Source organism: Rhopalosiphum padi, chromosome 1 (genome assembly GCF_020882245.1).
Source record: "Rhopalosiphum padi isolate XX-2018 chromosome 1, ASM2088224v1, whole genome shotgun sequence".
Classification (NCBI taxonomy): Eukaryota; Metazoa; Arthropoda; class Insecta; order Hemiptera; family Aphididae; genus Rhopalosiphum; species Rhopalosiphum padi.
Window position 1 is genome coordinate 34,289,639 of NC_083597.1, and position 18,353 is coordinate 34,307,991.

The following is an 18,353-nucleotide window of genomic DNA, read 5'->3' on the forward strand; positions in this document are numbered from 1 at the left end:
AGATTGTCGCAGGATGTAGCCCTGACCGTACAGCACGTCCATACGGCATACATGGTATTCGTTGCCATCTTACTACTGCTTAGTTTTAATATGAACAAAGCTGATTCGTTGTTTTAAGTGCTAACCAAATTCGGGTGTTTAGTAAACAGTTTTACCTTAATCGTTTATCTTATGCCCAAGAGACATCCTAATATGCTGTTATTATAATTATTATTATGAATTACTATTACTATTACTATTCTGAGATGTCAGAGGACGTATTATAGCAGGTACATAATAATATATTATAATTATTACTTTATTAGTCATAGATAAGATATATTTTTCTACGACTGAAATAGTCCACTTTTGGATTTCCCACCATTGTCACTCAATGTAGCCATGTAGATAAATAATAATAATAATAAATAATAATATATTATCATTTTGGTTTTATTTCAGTAGATTTTTTTCACTGTACTAAAACCCGATCCTAGATCTCGCTAAATAGTAATTTCTAATTACTTAATACTTATTAGTGTTTAGTTGATGTCTGATGGGCGAGTATCATACTGGCCGTACTGCCGAAGTGTAAACTATTAACTAGGTATGTTAACTAATGTTATTTAATTATTTTAATAATATTGTCTAAATTATTATTTACCTCTACTCTCTAATCTCTTTAGTCTAGACTCTAGACAATTGTATCGAAACAAAACTGCGGAACTAACTGACCTATTATTTTGACACCTATCTTTTGGTCACAACTAGTGTTGGATGGGTAGACCTGATATGCAGGAGCGCTTTGAAACGAATTTGTAATTTTTGAAATTTTGCTTAATTATATTTTATGGTTCATATAATATATTGTATTATTTGTATTATTGTAATATTAATATTTAAATCTTCGGGTTGACCATTGGTTTATCCCTTATCCGTATCGCTTATATGTTGTAACTATTTTCGATTATAATAATTAGATTTATGTTTTATATACATATAGGCATATAGCCTCTAGAGTCTAGGGCTAGGCTAAACCGCCGCCTAAACATTCTAGATCCGATCACTATCGTAATATAATAAGACATATTTATTTTCAAAATGCTTATTATTCTTAACTTTTATTAATTTATGGTAAATTGTATTATTAAAAGTTAAGTGTAGGTCTGCAAAAATATTTAGTATAGCTATATACAGCCACAGAGTGGCCAGGGACTCGCAATTTGACGCCGGTCCGTCTATACTTATGCTATATTGGCATATTGCTATACCTACATAGATAATTAATAGGTACAAATTAAATAAATATTGGCTTTACCCATTTTATAAAATTACGAATTATGGGTATTGGGTGTTGGTTTCAGTATGAAAAAATAAGATAGGTATTAGAAAAACAATACGCATGTCGCATTTACATACGTCAATTGGATGACGGACTAAATAATATTATTCGTTGTTTATTATCGTTTATTTATTATCACTTCCGTGATAAGGAATATGAAATTTTAGTATCTTGATGTGGGAAACTAAAAAAATAAAGTTTAATAAATTAATATAGAAATCGGGAACGTTTACTTATATAATATCGTACTCAAAACACAAAAAATATATTTATTTATAATTTTTTTTAAATTAATTAAAGTTTAAGCTTTTCAATGAAGATTTATACTAGAAATAGATGGCTAATTTATTTATATTAATTTTTTCATAATAAATTTTAAATTGTAATTTTTAACTAGATAACCTAACTAATTAAATAAAATATTTATATCATAATAATAAATAATATTTGAGTTTATCCATTAAGAAACTATGTATATGAATATAAAATACAACCTTTAGAGACACTTTACGACAATGATTTCTATTCATTGTATCCCATCATTTAATAATGACTATTATTGTCATTAGTAGTGTAGGTATGTATGTTTTATTTATATTTAAAATATATTATCCAAAATAGTAAAAATTATAAAATTCTACAATATTTTGAATTTTCTATGATTATTTAAAACATATTATAATTTAGCATAGTAATCTTACATTTTATCATTATATTACAGTTATCAATGTCTGTATCAAAATACTTTGCTCAACAAAACGAACCAGAAACTGATGACTTAGCTGATTGTTTTATAAATTTAGAAAATGATCTTGTATCTCAGTTAAAAAATTTGAATTATGGTCCAGATGTTGAATATATTTATAATCCTTTAGATTATGCTTCCAATTTACACAAGATATTTTTAAAAAAGTTTTTACTTACAAGCAAAAAAGTATTATTCTTAGGCATCAACCCAGGACCTTGGGGAATGTGTCAAACTGGTGTAAGTATTTAGTTTTTAATTTTTTAAATAATGAGTAAAATTATAATCTTATAATTTTTAGATACCATTTGGTGAAGTTAATATTGTCAGAAGTTATTTAAAAGTAGATGGAGAAGTATTAACACCCACAAATTATCATCCTCAAAGACCAATTAATGGTCTTAACTGCCATAGAAGTGAAGTGAGTGGTAAACGATTATGGGATCTTTTTATTGAACTTAGCAAAGATGATCCATATAAGTTTTTCAAAGATTGCTTTATTCATAACTATTTCCCTTTGGCATTAATGAATAAAAATGCTAAGAATATCACACCAGGTGATTTAAAGGTAATATTCCAAAATTCAGTTTTTGTTTATCTTATTCATTATTGGTAATTGTGCCTTATGAACCGACTATTAAGTGCTATAAATTACCATCAATCAAAATTGTTATTTTAAATGATTTTAAACTTTTTGGTTATAATAGTATAATACTTTTAATTTTACTCAATTATACAGAATTATTTTTTTTTATTAATGATTCAGGATAATTATTTTATAAAATATAGATATTGTATTTATTATATATAATAAGTATATTTATTTACAATAAGAGTTTACATTAATTTTAGATTTGAGTACTTGACAAACATGAGGTAAACACCATAGACATGTCAATGGCTGGGAAGGTAAAACTTAAATTTGTCCAGTCTCCAGACCACAATTTAATTTCTTAATTATTCACAGATTATAACTATTATTCACTTCCATTTTGTTCTATTTTAAAATATTATGATCCTAAATCCCAACACTAATATTCTAAATTTAAGATACTGTCATATTACCATATAAATTATAATGATATGATAATCTATTTTCAAATTTGGTAATTAAAAAAATAAATAAAAATTTACTAATGTACCTATGGGAAGAAAATATTAGATTCTTATCAGGGCAATAAATGTATTAGCTATAAAAGGTAATTTTCGGTTTTTATCAACATATTTTGTAAAATTACTTGATATTCAATTTTAACGATGAACTCTAGTAAAAAATTAGATCTAGTTATTTAAATAAAATTAAAAATTAAAGTACTTTTCAAAATAATCTTAAGTTATTTACTTAGGTATTTAAAAATTTAAACTTTTTGTAATTTAATTTGATTTAATTTTGATAAAATATTTATTTTTTATTTATAAAGCTTGAAAGTTATACAACGTTCCCGTGGTGAAGCTTAAGTTTTTAGTTGGGGAGACATTGAATAAAATTACACTAATATGCTTGGATTCCTCCCTTTTTATTTTACCTATTCGATAATACATTTTTTTTCGTATGATAATAATTAATAAGTATATGTGATAATGAGTAATTAATAATTTCATCGTTTAAAATGACATAAATTATATCATTAGCCATGAGGACAAACTACAATATTAAGAAACATGTAGGTACCTATCGGCTATCAGTAATAGCGATTTACAGGGGACGATGGTGTGACAACGTGATGGCAATGTCGATAATTGAGGAAATCCGAATAGTGAAGATAGTAAACCCCACTTACATTAAAATCCCCCCTGTACCCGCGCGCCCATAATTGGGAGATGTTGCTATGTAACGTCTCTTTGATATAATATAATATTTGGAATGACCCGCACGGCAGTATCGCACACATCTAATCTATTTTATTAATTCTTAAAGACTATAACTGTACAATGAAAAACCAATTTTAACAAATATTAAAACATATCATTTTTATAATATAAATGACGTTAAAATTTGTAAATATTTTATAAAACAAAATTATTTTTCCTGTGTTTTAATTTCTTAGTGGGTAGACGTTGTCTCATTTTCTCCTATGACGCTTTGTCACTGCAAGGTTCCTCATGGGTCATGAGTTGTTCTTAAAAAAATTAAAACCTTGAAAAAACCAGTCACAATTTTTTTATGAAAATAAATTTTCTAATTTTAACAATATTTGCTTAAACCATAAACATTTGCAAATTATTTTGTAATTAACAATATGCATCATTTTAAATTTTAATAACTAAGACTTGAAATATTTTAAATTCTACTTGTTAATCATTATCAGTCAGTGACGGCTTAAACGTTTTTTTTTCCTTGAATTACATTTAATATTTTTACACCACTACCATCTCATCCTCCTAAAATTCCATGCAACTTAAACCTTATGTTTTGGTAATCTTGAAAAAGAAAGTACAATTTTAAACCACTGAACATTAAAATAATTCAATCGATAGAAGGTGATAATGATAACCATCTTGTTTTAGTATGTGCTAAAATATTCCGATACTGAACATCTATATGCATATTAGTGTGTGATTATTTATTATTATCAAAAAATAATTTAAAAAAAAAAAAATAGTTAAAAAAAGAGTTAAATTCCAGGACATTATTATATTGATAGCTAAACCTGGTAACAACACCTTGTTCCAAAAAAGTTTTTGGGACACCGGGAACATAAGTTCCTAAACAGGTAACGTCCCGGATCACACTAATCTGCCTGCAATTTTAATTTACATTTACATTATTCTGTTGTATGATATGCATGAGATGTTCAGATGTTTATATGTACTATTTATATATATTTTAGAGTGAATACCAAAAAAAATTACAAGAAATCTGTGACAAATCGTTAAGTGATATAGTTACTTTACTTCGTACTGACACCATTGTTGCTATTGGAAAATATGCTGAAAAAAGGTCTATCGAAATAGTCAAGAAGTTTAAATTAAACAATATTAAGGTAAAATTAGAAAATTTAAACTCATTCAGAAATATTTATGAACTTTTTAAAATGCAGGTTGTACTTATTCCTCATCCCAGTCCACGCAGTGTTGGTACAGCAGAAAAATGGAAAAATGAAACGTTAAATCAACTTAAATCATACCATATTCTCCAGTTGTTCAAATAAAAATGGATTGGAGTGCTCATATGAATATATCATTATGTTTAGCTAAAGATGCATTAGAAGTAGGGGAAGTTCCTGTTGGCTGTATTTTTGTTGATAATGATGGTAATATTTTAGCTTCTGGTCGTAACACTGTAAATGAAACAAAAAATGCAACTAGGCATGCTGAAATAAATTGTGTCGATACCATTGTTAAGGCTGGCTTTTTAGAAAAATTATCAAATATAACTGTTGTTGTTACTGTGGAACCTTGCATAATGTGTGCTGCAATGTTGATAAATATTGGCTGTTCTAACATCATTTATGGTTGTGCTAATGACCGTTTTGGTGGCTGTGGTACTGTACTTGCTGTTCCTGGTTTAGAAAAATGTAATGTTCAAGGTGGATTATTCGGAAACCAGGCAATGGATTTACTTAAACAATTTTACAAAGGACAAAATCCAAATGCTCCAGAAAATAAAGTTAAAAAAAAACCTGTAAATCCGTGAAAGACAATTTTATTTTGTATTTATATGTATGTATATAATTAGACTTAAGGTAAGTGATTTACAAACAATGTATATATATATAATTTTTTTTTTTGAGATGTAACATTTTAAAACTATATAAATTTTGTTCTAAGGTATTCAATTTTTAAATTAAATTGTTTTAGTGAGATATCTATGTTTGATGTATATTTCACAGTTTTTGTTTTGTTTAACATAACGAATCCATTTTCATTGAAATTACCATCTGTTTGGGTGACATTTAGCCAAACAAACAAACCTATTCCTGTTGATTCCAATTTAACATTTATTTGGTTTTTATTTTCTTGCCAAACTCTGGACACCTGTTAAGAAAATTCAATAAATGCTAATTTTTGTAATTCGTAGATATATAAATAATTATGGATATTTAATATTTTTAATTATTTATATAGATTTTAGATATTATACTTAAACATAGTTTTTTTTTTATAATTAATATAATTTATTTAGTGTAATGGAGTCATCATTGTTCAATGTTCTTAATTAACTAATATTGAAGTGTAATATTTTGTTTTTGCATACTTCTGTACAATATTAGTGTAATGTATAAAATATATGTACAATATCCATATATAAAATTATAAAATATAATCCTAAGTTTAAGTGCATGTTTAAGAAATTATTAGATTATTGATTTATACTAAATTCTATGTGACCAATTAGAATTAAATATTAAATATTGCCAAAGCTCTATTAAAAAAAAAAAATTAGGATATATTTATGATTTTTTTTAAAAGAAAGTAAAAATAATTTTAAATTAAGTTAGATGTTGACTCTAACACGGAGATTTTTATGAAACCAATCTTTTAATTATTTTCCTGTATTATAATTACTGCACAAAATTTAGCATTAACATTTTAGTGAAAAAAGTTTATTAATAAGCATTTGAAACGATTATAAAATAATATAATTTATATATTTTTATATAATTTAATTTCTGTATGACAAGTTATTTGTTGTATATTAATTGAAAATTACATTTTGTTATTTTGAATTAAAAAATCTATTAATTCTAATAAAACTACTTTGACGGAGGTTTTCTTTTTTAATCTATTTCACATTATTTTATTTCTTTAATAATTATAATAAATTGTTTTAATTTTATAACACTGATTGCTACTTTTGGAGTACATGTTTTAATATATTTTTTTTCATAACATTTTATAATGCTAATGTGGTTAATATGAATATTTATTAAATTTAATGCATATTTTAATTATATTGATGGAAAAAATGACCATAATGAATAATGACCATTATTAATTAATTACCCATTAATTAGTTTAAATAACTAAGTTTCTTAAATTAGCATTTTTATTTAATAAATATTTTATCAAATAGAAAAAACTAACCGATATGTTAGGTGTCTCATAACCAATAATTTTGTTAAATGTGCTTGGAAACAGATAATTAGATGGAGATGCCTCTGTCATATTTATATTATTATAATATAGCTTAGTGTGCAAAAAACAAGATCGAATATGTTGGTCTTTGCTTTGACCACATTTCTGTGTTATAGCATTTAACCAATTAAAGTAATTTTCATTTAAAATTAATTGGGCACTATTATTTTTCTGAAACAATTAAAGACATTTTTGATTAAAAATTAAATTTGGAAATATTGAAATGTAATAATATGTAACTAATAACTAAATACTAAGCACTACTAACCAATAATATAGTATCTGATATGTATGTAGTGAGTGGACTATTACTTTTCCAGCTATATATCTCTATATTAAAAATTACTTCCAAATCAACTAGACTATCAGAAACAACATAAATTGTTAAATTATTTGAAATTTCTAATTCTGGAACTATGATAATAGGTGAAAAAAAATCTAAAGCACTATAGTGTAACATTTTCCATCGTTGGTCATAATCTGGAAATAAAAATTAAATATTATATAATTATAAGTACAAGACAATAATATATATTACTAATACATGTTTAATATATTCATTTATAATAAATAATAATATTTAATTGTTAAGGTAAACTTGTCATATACTATGGTCTGTCCAGCTAGAGAATGCACCGATTCTGCGCATCCCCCAGGCACACCATGCTATTAAAACTGGTTCGCTTATGGCTGGGTATCATCGGGGAATGTGCAAAAAAACTGATTTTGGTCGGTTTGCGGCACATTCTCTCGCTGGACAGAGTATAGTATGTGATAACTAGGACTGGAAAACGCAGTGCATTTTCTTTTTTTGGTTGCTGTAGGACAATGATTCCAAGTACATGGTTTGTTTCGTGTAATAGATACTTCAAAAGTAAAAATTTTGTTTTGCATTTTCAATTTTGTTCATTATTGAAACATTTTAGATAATTTTAGTATTTTTTAATATAAATATTAATATATTATGCAAGCTTTTAGTTTTTAATCAATAAATTTAAAAAAAATATTGTTTTCTTATTATTTCCTTAAATAGGTTTTACATACTTTTTATCCATACCAAATATTGATCATTCTATGTTTAAATGCGATAATATTTATTTATCTCCTGTGATTATTCTATGTGATGTCTTATGAAGACTGACAAATAATAGCTTATTGATTAATTTATATCATGATAATATTTATTTCAAGTATAAATATTGTTTATTTATTGTGTATACCTAAATATGGTATTTTGTTTCTGTTGTGCTAAAAATTCTGAATATTAGTCCATCGTTTTTCTATCACTTATGGTTATAAACAAAAAAATTTGGTTATTTTTAAAGAGTATTTATAAGGCATTTTTGATTATTTTTAAGGTATTTAAATTCAGACACTAGTAATAACATAATATACATTATTATTATTATGCATGCACATCATTTTTATTGAAACAATTTTAAAATTAGTTTTATTACCTATTGATGACCAAGTTGGAGCTTGCCATACATCATTTAACTGCCAATATAATGCACCCATTGTTAAACCTCTACCATCTTTCAATAATGTATTCCTATGTTTTCGATACCATTCTGTTTGTATTCTCATAGCTCTAGCTTGAACAATCTAACACAATATTAATAATAATGACAAATGATAACTTATATATAACAAGTGAGCTTTAATCACAAATACTTACTTGACTCAAATACACATAATCACTAACAGTAGGCTTTGGTGGTACGGGTAAATTGGTTTCTATTTGATATAACATAAACCCGTATCCTAAAGGTAGATGTTGTCTATGAATTAGTGCTGGTGAGGGAAATGTAATCAAATCATTTATATCAAAAGCTTTTTGAAGTGTCTGATATGCAGGAAGAGACTGTAACCCAAATTCTGATGCAAATCTAGTCCATGGGAAAAAAATTGAACTCCAGCTATTAACTTCATAGTTATAGTAATGTACTAAAAATATTAATTAATAAAAATGTATTTCTTAAATAATAAATTTAATGTTCATATAATTTACCATCTCCATATAAAGCACTATATGGATTTTCCGCTATATAATTCTCTTCTTCAGATTTTAAGCCATTAGTAGGACTTGATACCACAAAATTTCTCGTTTTATCTTCCTCCATTACTATTTTTTTTATTATGTTGACATATAGTTCAACATAGTCAGAAGCAAACATAGAATAATTGTTTCTTGTTCCATACCAATTGCCTCTTAACGCAGCTTCGTTTTCATTATTACCTGCCCACAATATTATGCTGGGATGATGTTGTAATCTTCTAATTTGTTGTTTTATTTCAACTTCTACTGTTTCTAAAAACTGTTGATTTGCTGGATACATATTACAAGCAAACATCATATCTTGCCATACCATTATACCTAACTTGTCACATATCTATGTAAATAATTAAATTTAATATCAAATCATTTTAATTTTGAATGTTATCATTGATTTAATTAATAATTACTTTGTAAAATACATCACTCTCATACACTCCACCGCCCCATACACGAATAGTATTCATATTAACTTGTTTTGCTGCAGTTAACAAATTATTTATAACATTTTCATCATTCATATTTTCTGGAAATATATTGGCTGGAATGTAATTAGTGCCTTTAGCAAATATTGGCACACCGTTTATTTTAAAATAAAAAGATAAACCTAAAATATTTATACATATAAACATTTTGTATTTGATTTTATTATACCTACTACCTAGTTATTACTTATTTGTAGCCTTGTAGGACTTAGAAATTGATAACTTTTTAATATTTGTTTAGGTGTCCTTTAGGTAACCTTACCTTTCCTAGCTGAAAATGCGTCAATATTTATAAATTTAAAGAACTATAATTTTTATTTTGTATTATTGAAACTTTTTTTAATTTTGGTTATGATTGTTATTTACCGGCTACCTTTACAAGGATATCTACCGTATTCTATATTTTTATTTTTAGTTATAATGTTCTAATTATAATCAACCTACAAAAAAACCATAATTGAATCTATTTGTAAGTTTAGCTTAGTTTAACACTACTCGTATAATTAATAATATTAAAATATTAAAATTTAATATTCACATTAAAAAAAAGTGATAAATTATGACATGAGTTTGTGTTTGTCCAGGTTAGATACAAATAATTTCTCCAACAGTCTTATAGAGAATAAAAAAAATAATCACAATTATAGAAATTATGTACAAAGACCCAGGATTTCAGATACAATTTCAACTAATTTAAAGAAAAATTATGACTCATTTATGTCAAATTTTACAATTAAAATACTTTTTAATAAAACTATTCAATAAAATATTTATACTTTTTAAATGTTAATGAACTTAATCATAAAAATAGTATAGGTTCTATTGATTTTGTTTAATTTTACATAACATATTTTATTTATTATTCAATGTAAATATTTGATTCGTGAAATTAAATACAATAAAATTAATAAGAAAACGTATCTATTATATTATCTTGGTATTTTATGGCTTAATTTTTTTTATTTGAAGGCATTTAACATTTTTTGGTCATATTTTAGTTGTGTATAAGATCTAAACAAAATCTAAAGTTTTAGGTCATTATTTAATATTTTAGTTAATCAACTTCCAAGCCCTATATTATACGACTATATATTTATATTTATTAGTTATTACACTTATATACCCAATTTTGGATCATTTTTATCGATTGGTTCCTGGATTAGTTCTGCTGTTCTGAACCCTATTGAAATTGTTTTTGATTGAACATCATTTTTAGTTTCAAATTCTATACTTAAATTATACAGTGGCTGTTCACCATATCCATTAGGCCACCAAGTGTCTATGTCACTCTGAAATAAAAATTATATTTGCAATGTAATAGTGTAGCCGTGTAGGTATACTCGTTTTTATACTATTATAAATTGTTATATGATATCTATATAGTTAAAAATAAAATAATTAAATAATTATGTATTGTAAACACTAAAAACAGTATACCGTGACCGTCAAACTATAGTATAGGTACTTGAAAGTTGAGGCAACTACCAAAAACAAATTTTTTTTCGCGCATAACTACGCATTATTAGTTTATTACTTGCACTATTAAACTCAAATATTTTCAACAAAAACTAAAGTAGTTTAGAGATGTTTCCATTGTTATAAGTAAATATTAGTATAGAACTTTCAACTTAAACCCATTACAAAAACTTTAATTTTTGTTTCATAATAGTCCCCTCGTTAATAGGCAGGAAATAATTGGATTTTATATAGGTATTAATTCATACTTGGAACAATTGCAAATTAAAAATAAAATATATTACGGCCCGCGTAATTTTGGTACCTATATATATTTTATTATGATATATAGAATTAATTAAGGTAAGTAAAAAACAGGTTTTTGTGTATTTACTTTACTTATACCTAACTAAATAATAAATAAATTAGCAACATTTTTATTTTCCATTTGTGTAATTTATAATTAGATTTTAAAATTTCCTAAGTGAATATATGATAAGGTGTAACTTATTATCAACTTGTTTTGCTTCACTTGCCACTAAATTTAGTTACACCTTTAGTTATTACTTTTTACTAATATACGATAATATTTACGAGTCTACCGTAATCTGATAAATTAATCCATTATAAAAACTGTTTTAATTGGAGCACATCTGCTCAGAACTACGTTAAGTATATACTTATGTATTTATAAAACAATTGTATGTATCTACTTAAACATTTTCGAAATACTTTGAAATATATTATGTAAAGTAGCCTAGGTAACTAAGTATATAATAATTTTAATACTTTAACGTTTAAATATAAAATATGACAATTACCCATGTTCAATCGACTATAATTTTAAATATTATTATTTTATTATTTAAAAAAATGTGTACTATACTCAACCTACAATTTTCAATTTTAAATCATAGATAAATAATAAATATTTGAAAACTACTATAGAAATTTAAATTACTAATTTTCCTTAACTCTATTAAGTACGTTCAGATTTTCAGTTATAATATAAATTAAAATTGAAGTTATGAAAATTTAGGAATCCCAGAGTGTTCGGAACAAAAAATAAACATCATTCAATCTTTTATCTTTGTAACATCAATACATCTCGATCCTCCCAGTCTAAAATATAGATAGGTAAGTGGTACCTTTTTTATCATAATCATATCAAATGTTATTGAGTCAAATATTAAATATTACAACATTTGGCAGATATAAATTAAAAAGTAACACAATTACTTAATTTCAGTAAGAATTTATGAATCATTAATAGGTATTAATAAATAATTTTTAATTCTTTTGTAATATTACCGTAGGTACATATAATTCAATCGCAGTGTGCATTTCGTTTTCGACGCATATATCGTTACAACAATTCTGTTCTATACTTATAATATTTTTTTCAGTGTTCAAAGCTAACTTAAATTTAGCATTAGAAATACTTTCAAAACATTTAATGTATATATCAGTTTTTAATAACCAATGTGAAGTATTCGCCGCAATTGTTTGAGTTTTAATATCTTCTAATAAATTGTCTTGAAACATTACTATTTTTACGCTTTTCCTAAAACATGAACATAAAAACATTATTTTATTGATTCTTATTATTTACATACCTACACGAGTATCTACGTACACAAACACAATTGCTATAAATTACAATACCTACCATATTCCAACTGATGGGAATGCAGGACCCCAATCCCATCCAAATGAACTTTGCATTTTTCTTAAGTAGTTAACATGACATTCCCCATTGTATTCTTTGGGAACACAAAATGGTGGGATTTTATTAGAATAATCATTAAAAAAATAATTTGCCATGCGTATAGGCGACTTCATGATGACTTCTAGCACATTTTCCTCTTCCTGGTACTACATCAAGTTAAAAATATTTATGTTATTACTTAATACTTATTAGGTAAAACTGTACAAGAATTTACGAATTTATAAATATATCAAAGAATCATACATACTTTAAGAAATTCTTCAATGGAAAAAGTGTATCTCACAAACATATTATTTGTTGAACCGATTAGTTTTTTATTCAAATAAATATCACTAAAAGTATCTATTCCGTCGAAAATAATATACTTTTTATTGAATGATTTTGAACTCGAATTCACTAAAAAAATAAAAAAATAAAGTATTAATATTAAAGTGAAGACTGTAGGTTATATTTTAAATTTTGTAAGCGGAGTGATGTACCTAGTTTTACAATAAGGTATATTTTTTCCGTATGTCTTTGTCTTACGTCACCTTAAGGAACAGTAAAACTGAATCTATATATTAAATTATATGGACTTTGGGACAATAAAAGTAAAAAAATCCTAGTACTTTACAAAGTATACCTACAAAGAAAAACTGAAATATTTATGCTAAAACAGTTTTCAACTAAATTCGTTTCGTTTACATTCATAAATTAATTATCGTGGATACTTAAATTTCTAATCAAATGCTTATATTATCGTTTTATAATATACGTTACAAAAGTAATGTTTATAATTTAAACTATTTATGCATTTGAAATTTTTTATTTACTATACTTTTTTTTAAAGTCTTAGTAAAAATGTTCAGGTATACTGATAAAAAATTTTGAATAATTAATACAATATCCCACTAGTGGCGTATCCAGAATGACTTTATGGGGGTGGTTACAGGAATAAAAATTTATCTACAACATAATATTATTATCTATATGTACATTTTTAAATTTATTTCATAATATTTATTGACTAAATATTATATTGTCATTCTTATAAAAAATAATATACCTCCTCGTATTTACAATATTACATAGACTACTACTAGTACTACTATTACTAGACTTATATTTTATGACCACAGAAAATAATAGTCTCTGTAGGATATAATCGTTTTCTATTTTTAATTATTTGTATCAATTAAAATATTAATTGAGTTGGTTTTTTTTTCTATTACATTTTTTAGATCTATACCCTTTAACACATTGGATTTATGGTGTTCACAACCAGAGTGTTTATTAAATACAGTAAATTCCCGTTACAAGGAATACCAATACAACGAAAAATCCCGTTATAACGAAAGTCATAGAAGTCCCCTGCCGAAAATCAGGGCTTATAAAGAGCTTATTCGAATACTATTATAACGAAAAAAAATTCGGTCCTCTGGAGTTCGTTGTAACGGGATTTTAGTGAATTTCTACAGCATTTTTCCATCTCTTAAAAGGAATTTTCACTAAATATCCAAGTTTTTGGTTCCCAATTCCTCCACCTTCTCCAGAAAATATTACACAGTATTTATTATACATACCATCCTCATAAAATGAATTATAAATACATTTATATCTAATATCGATCAGGTATTACATTAAAATATTAAATTAAAGTACCTTTTTAGAGTATGCCAACCAATTCCAACGTTTCCATACTTGAATATTTGGTTAATTGGTTAATATGAAACGCAACTGATTAATTGATATTGATTGTAAGTATAAACGCAAGCAATTATTAAAAATAACATAAAAAAAAAACCCAAGAGGGTGGTTTGAACCCCAAAACCACCCCCGTGGATACTGCACTGTATCCCACATAAGTCATTAGGTATCTTACAGATACCTAAAAATATCAAAAAAGTAACAATTTTAGTTATTTTCTTTTGAGATGTTTTTAGATATTAATAATAACGTGTTTTTTATTTATTAGACAATCCGACATTTTCTGAATGTTAAGATCGATTTTAAGCTATTTATGTATTATACATAAATTATTCTTTTATCCTTATATTAGTTGTATTATAATATGAAATAATATAATAACAACTAATGGATACATATACAGTCGCATAGGAAACATGTACGATTTGTTTTCATCAAAAATTAGATTTAAAATTTAGATGATTGGAGTAGTAGACAATATTTTGCAAGGTATCTCCGAAAATATATGGTCCTACTATAGGTATACTATTCCACTCCGTTAACCTAAACTTTAAATACTTATCTCATAAACTAGTAAACTACTCGTTTAGATTTCAATTTTTATGTCTTGAAGTACTCCATAAAATATTCTACTTCACAGTAAAAATTATAATATTCTTGCAGTCATTCAAAAAAGTATGAAATTTCACAAAATATATTTAAAAATTTAAATTTATTTTAAATGTAGTTTTTTTATTTTTTATTAATTTATAAGGCTTCAAATACAAATGTTTATTAGTCTACTATTAAGTCTAGTGGTTAAATTAAGTTACAGATATTTTTTTTTTTAACATTGAAAATATCGTTAGTCCGTTGTCTTATATGTTCGTGGTGAGATTAGCTTTCTTGATGAAATTTAAATGTAGTTTTATTTTGACCAAAAATGATATAGGAAAAATATTATCAAAAATTTTAAAAAATTTTAAAATTACAAGTTTTGTTCAATAAAAGAATAACCCTGTATAAATTTACTGTAAAATATTCTTAGAAGAATAAGTTGAAAGTCTACGCTTAAGATACTCGTATATTGTTATTCGTTTATATTATATATCGTATACTTGTTATATCATATGATTTATTATTGAATACTATTGAATTTGATACATCTATATTTTAATGACTTGCTACTAAATGGCGAAGTTCACTAGACATCTTCTATAAAACCATAGTGAGTAGCGACCATAGTTAAAAACAAATTATATTCCAATTTCCAATATAACAACTAATAATTATAGTCTGCTAAAATACCTAGGTAGTTATGATATTTTATAGAAAAATATATTGTTTTTTAAATTGGTAAAAATAGAGTTTTAATTTACTAATGTATAATTATTTTATACATTCTTTTAATATGTTATTTTATGATGAAAATATCCATTACAAACATTCATAATACACGTGTGGTAGTCTATAAATATTTTACACATAGCAAGATATTTTTGTAAATCTTCAACTTTATGGTCCAGTCAGTGACACTCGTGGTTATATGTATAATATTATTATATTAGTATATTGTACAAATTATCAAAACATAAAAATTGTAACATATTTCTAATTTTATTTCAAATGGAAGCAGGAATACTTCGAGATAATTATGCTGTTAGCCTGTATAGTGTATATAATGTATATATCCAATACCCATCCAGTATAATCAGTTGTATTCTTGTTTGATTGTTCATTATGTACATTGTACAGCAATAGCATTCTAGCATTCAACTAAAGAACGCATTCATTTTTCATTCACCATTGTACCTAATAGCCACCTAGGTATTATAAATTATTTGATTTATTCTGTACTTCAACGCCATCGTATTAAGTATTTTACATAGTTTATAATTTGTTCATCAATAAATTATTATTTTCTGATAATAAAAACATTAAAAACAAATATATTTATTTTATATCCTTGTTTTTGAATAAGTAATGAAGTTATTAATTTTTCCGTGATATCGGCATACTGCCAATTTATTTTATTTAATAATTAATATATCTTAATGTGCAAATGCATAAGAAAATACACTTACACAACGCATAGATATGATGTTTAATAACTAAATAGTAGCTCACTAATGCTTTATCCACTATATAGCACTAAATAAACATGGAAGAGTCGTCCTTATTAGTGAAAATGCATATAAATTAAACAATAAGAATGGCCATCATTAGCGATGTATTTATAAATGTAAATACTAAATAGTAAATATAGTGTACTATAATACTAGTGATACTATACTATAGAGTATAGAATAATTAAACATATATTATTGTATTGTTGAAAAAGTTGGAGCGTTACTTCGTAGTTCGCATTTACCATTACATATGAAATTAAGTAGGTACTCATTATATAATATATAGTAAATAAAAAATATCTTTCAATAATTAATAAATTCATTTTTTTTAAATTAAATTCTGTTTAGATTCATTCAAGCAATGAATAATAATTTTACAAGTGCATATTTTTTTTTTTTGTAATAATGATTACCTACCTACATTTTCAACTTAACAAATAAATAAATCATAAAACATAATTATTGACTATAGTAATAAAGGCTGTCTTCGCTCAGAATCTTTTTTCATGTACAATGAATAATGATATCATTGACTTCAAATTTAACACATACATTACATGACTTATTCTGAAGACTGAAAGACGACGAAGGACAATCGACACCTACTATAGGTATACAGCGAATGGTTACCTACTTTCCCCCTTTTTCAAAATGATTAGCCGCATAATTGTTCTGTTACTTTGACACGAATTTGGTGAAGTTGCGGTTCAGTGATTACAGATTTGAGTGGTTTGCTATGTAGTTATAATAATAAGCTAATAAAATAACGGATTTTACATGGTTTAAAATTTAAATAGGATGAAAATTTCTATGATTGTCGTGGTACTGGATTTTTAAATTGTTAATCAATGGTTTAAACTTTAAAGTTTCATAGTATTATATTATTATACTTAAAAATTATGATTAATAAATAGTTTCTATATTTTACCTATTTTGATTGAATTTAAAAATAAATCCCTAGTAATTTTACCACATTTACAATATTGATAACAATGTCTACAATTTACGAATATAACATCATTAGTATTAGACTCAAGTTTTTAGGAAGTTCTAGTTTTATCATAAAATTGAAATTTATTTTTAATAAAACCAATAAACAAACAAAACAAAAACGATAAAGTTAAGTATAAATAATTAAACACTATAAACTATAGCCGTTGATTAAATATATATAGGTATTATACATTTTAATATGTACAATATATACCTAACTATTTAATCAATGATAGGTATAACCTTTTCATTGGCTAAAACCCTATTATCTGTACTTGTTATTCCATTATATTGTGGTTCTTTAATATAATATATAATAACACAACTTAATTAATATTTAAATACATTTACAGATGTACCTACATACGTTTAAAAAAATTATAGGAATTACATGATTTGTATGCATATATTTTTTATATTATGCATATTGCATAATATACTTATTAAATATATTATAAATCAATCACTAAACGGAATAAATTATCAACTTAACATAAACTTGATATCAATTGACAATAATATTATTAATTATATTTTATTTAAAAAGATTCGTAAATAAGTACTTAAATGTATGATAATTAAATACTAAAACAGTGATCATTGATGATTAAAATAGACAATTACTAAAAATAAGAAAATTTTTTTTTTAAATAAAAAGCCATATAGTTAAATAGGTTTTGGCATGCATGTAAGCAT

General features: G+C 24.9%; 2 protein-coding genes across 8 annotated transcripts in view; one reads left to right on the plus strand and one right to left on the minus strand.

Moving 5' to 3' along the window:
- On the plus strand, positions 1 to 5,872 carry LOC132918560 (tRNA-specific adenosine deaminase 2-like). Of its 7 annotated transcripts, XM_060979839.1 has the most exons (7): positions 1 to 269; positions 442 to 586; positions 666 to 797; positions 2,043 to 2,306; positions 2,368 to 2,634; positions 4,898 to 5,050; positions 5,108 to 5,411. In XM_060979839.1, exons 4-7 carry the CDS (start codon positions 2,049 to 2,051, stop codon positions 5,216 to 5,218), a joined length of 789 nt encoding a protein of 262 aa, XP_060835822.1. In that variant the 5' UTR covers positions 1 to 269; positions 442 to 586; positions 666 to 797; positions 2,043 to 2,048; the 3' UTR covers positions 5,219 to 5,411. The 7 variants fall into 7 exon arrangements, with proteins under 7 accessions (XP_060835822.1, XP_060835818.1, XP_060835819.1 ...); XM_060979835.1 differs by lacking the exon at positions 666 to 797 and having other exon boundaries at positions 2 to 269; XM_060979836.1 differs by lacking the exon at positions 666 to 797 and having other exon boundaries at positions 2 to 269; positions 445 to 586.
- The window catches only part of LOC132918557 (beta-mannosidase), a 22,981-nt gene continuing 10,324 nt past the window's right edge, over positions 5,697 to 18,353 (minus strand). The window contains exons 3-13 of the mRNA XM_060979830.1: positions 13,118 to 13,266; positions 12,811 to 13,016; positions 12,453 to 12,705; positions 10,810 to 10,975; positions 9,612 to 9,808; positions 9,157 to 9,538; positions 8,824 to 9,092; positions 8,603 to 8,750; positions 7,414 to 7,625; positions 7,095 to 7,316; positions 5,697 to 6,044 (exon numbers count right to left, since the gene is read on the minus strand). Of these exons, the coding sequence (XP_060835813.1) occupies positions 5,817 to 6,044; positions 7,095 to 7,316; positions 7,414 to 7,625; positions 8,603 to 8,750; positions 8,824 to 9,092; positions 9,157 to 9,538; positions 9,612 to 9,808; positions 10,810 to 10,975; positions 12,453 to 12,705; positions 12,811 to 13,016; positions 13,118 to 13,266 (2,432 nt within the window). The 3' untranslated portion in view covers positions 5,697 to 5,816. The remainder of the gene's footprint in view (positions 6,045 to 7,094; positions 7,317 to 7,413; positions 7,626 to 8,602; positions 8,751 to 8,823; positions 9,093 to 9,156; positions 9,539 to 9,611; positions 9,809 to 10,809; positions 10,976 to 12,452; positions 12,706 to 12,810; positions 13,017 to 13,117; positions 13,267 to 18,353) is intronic.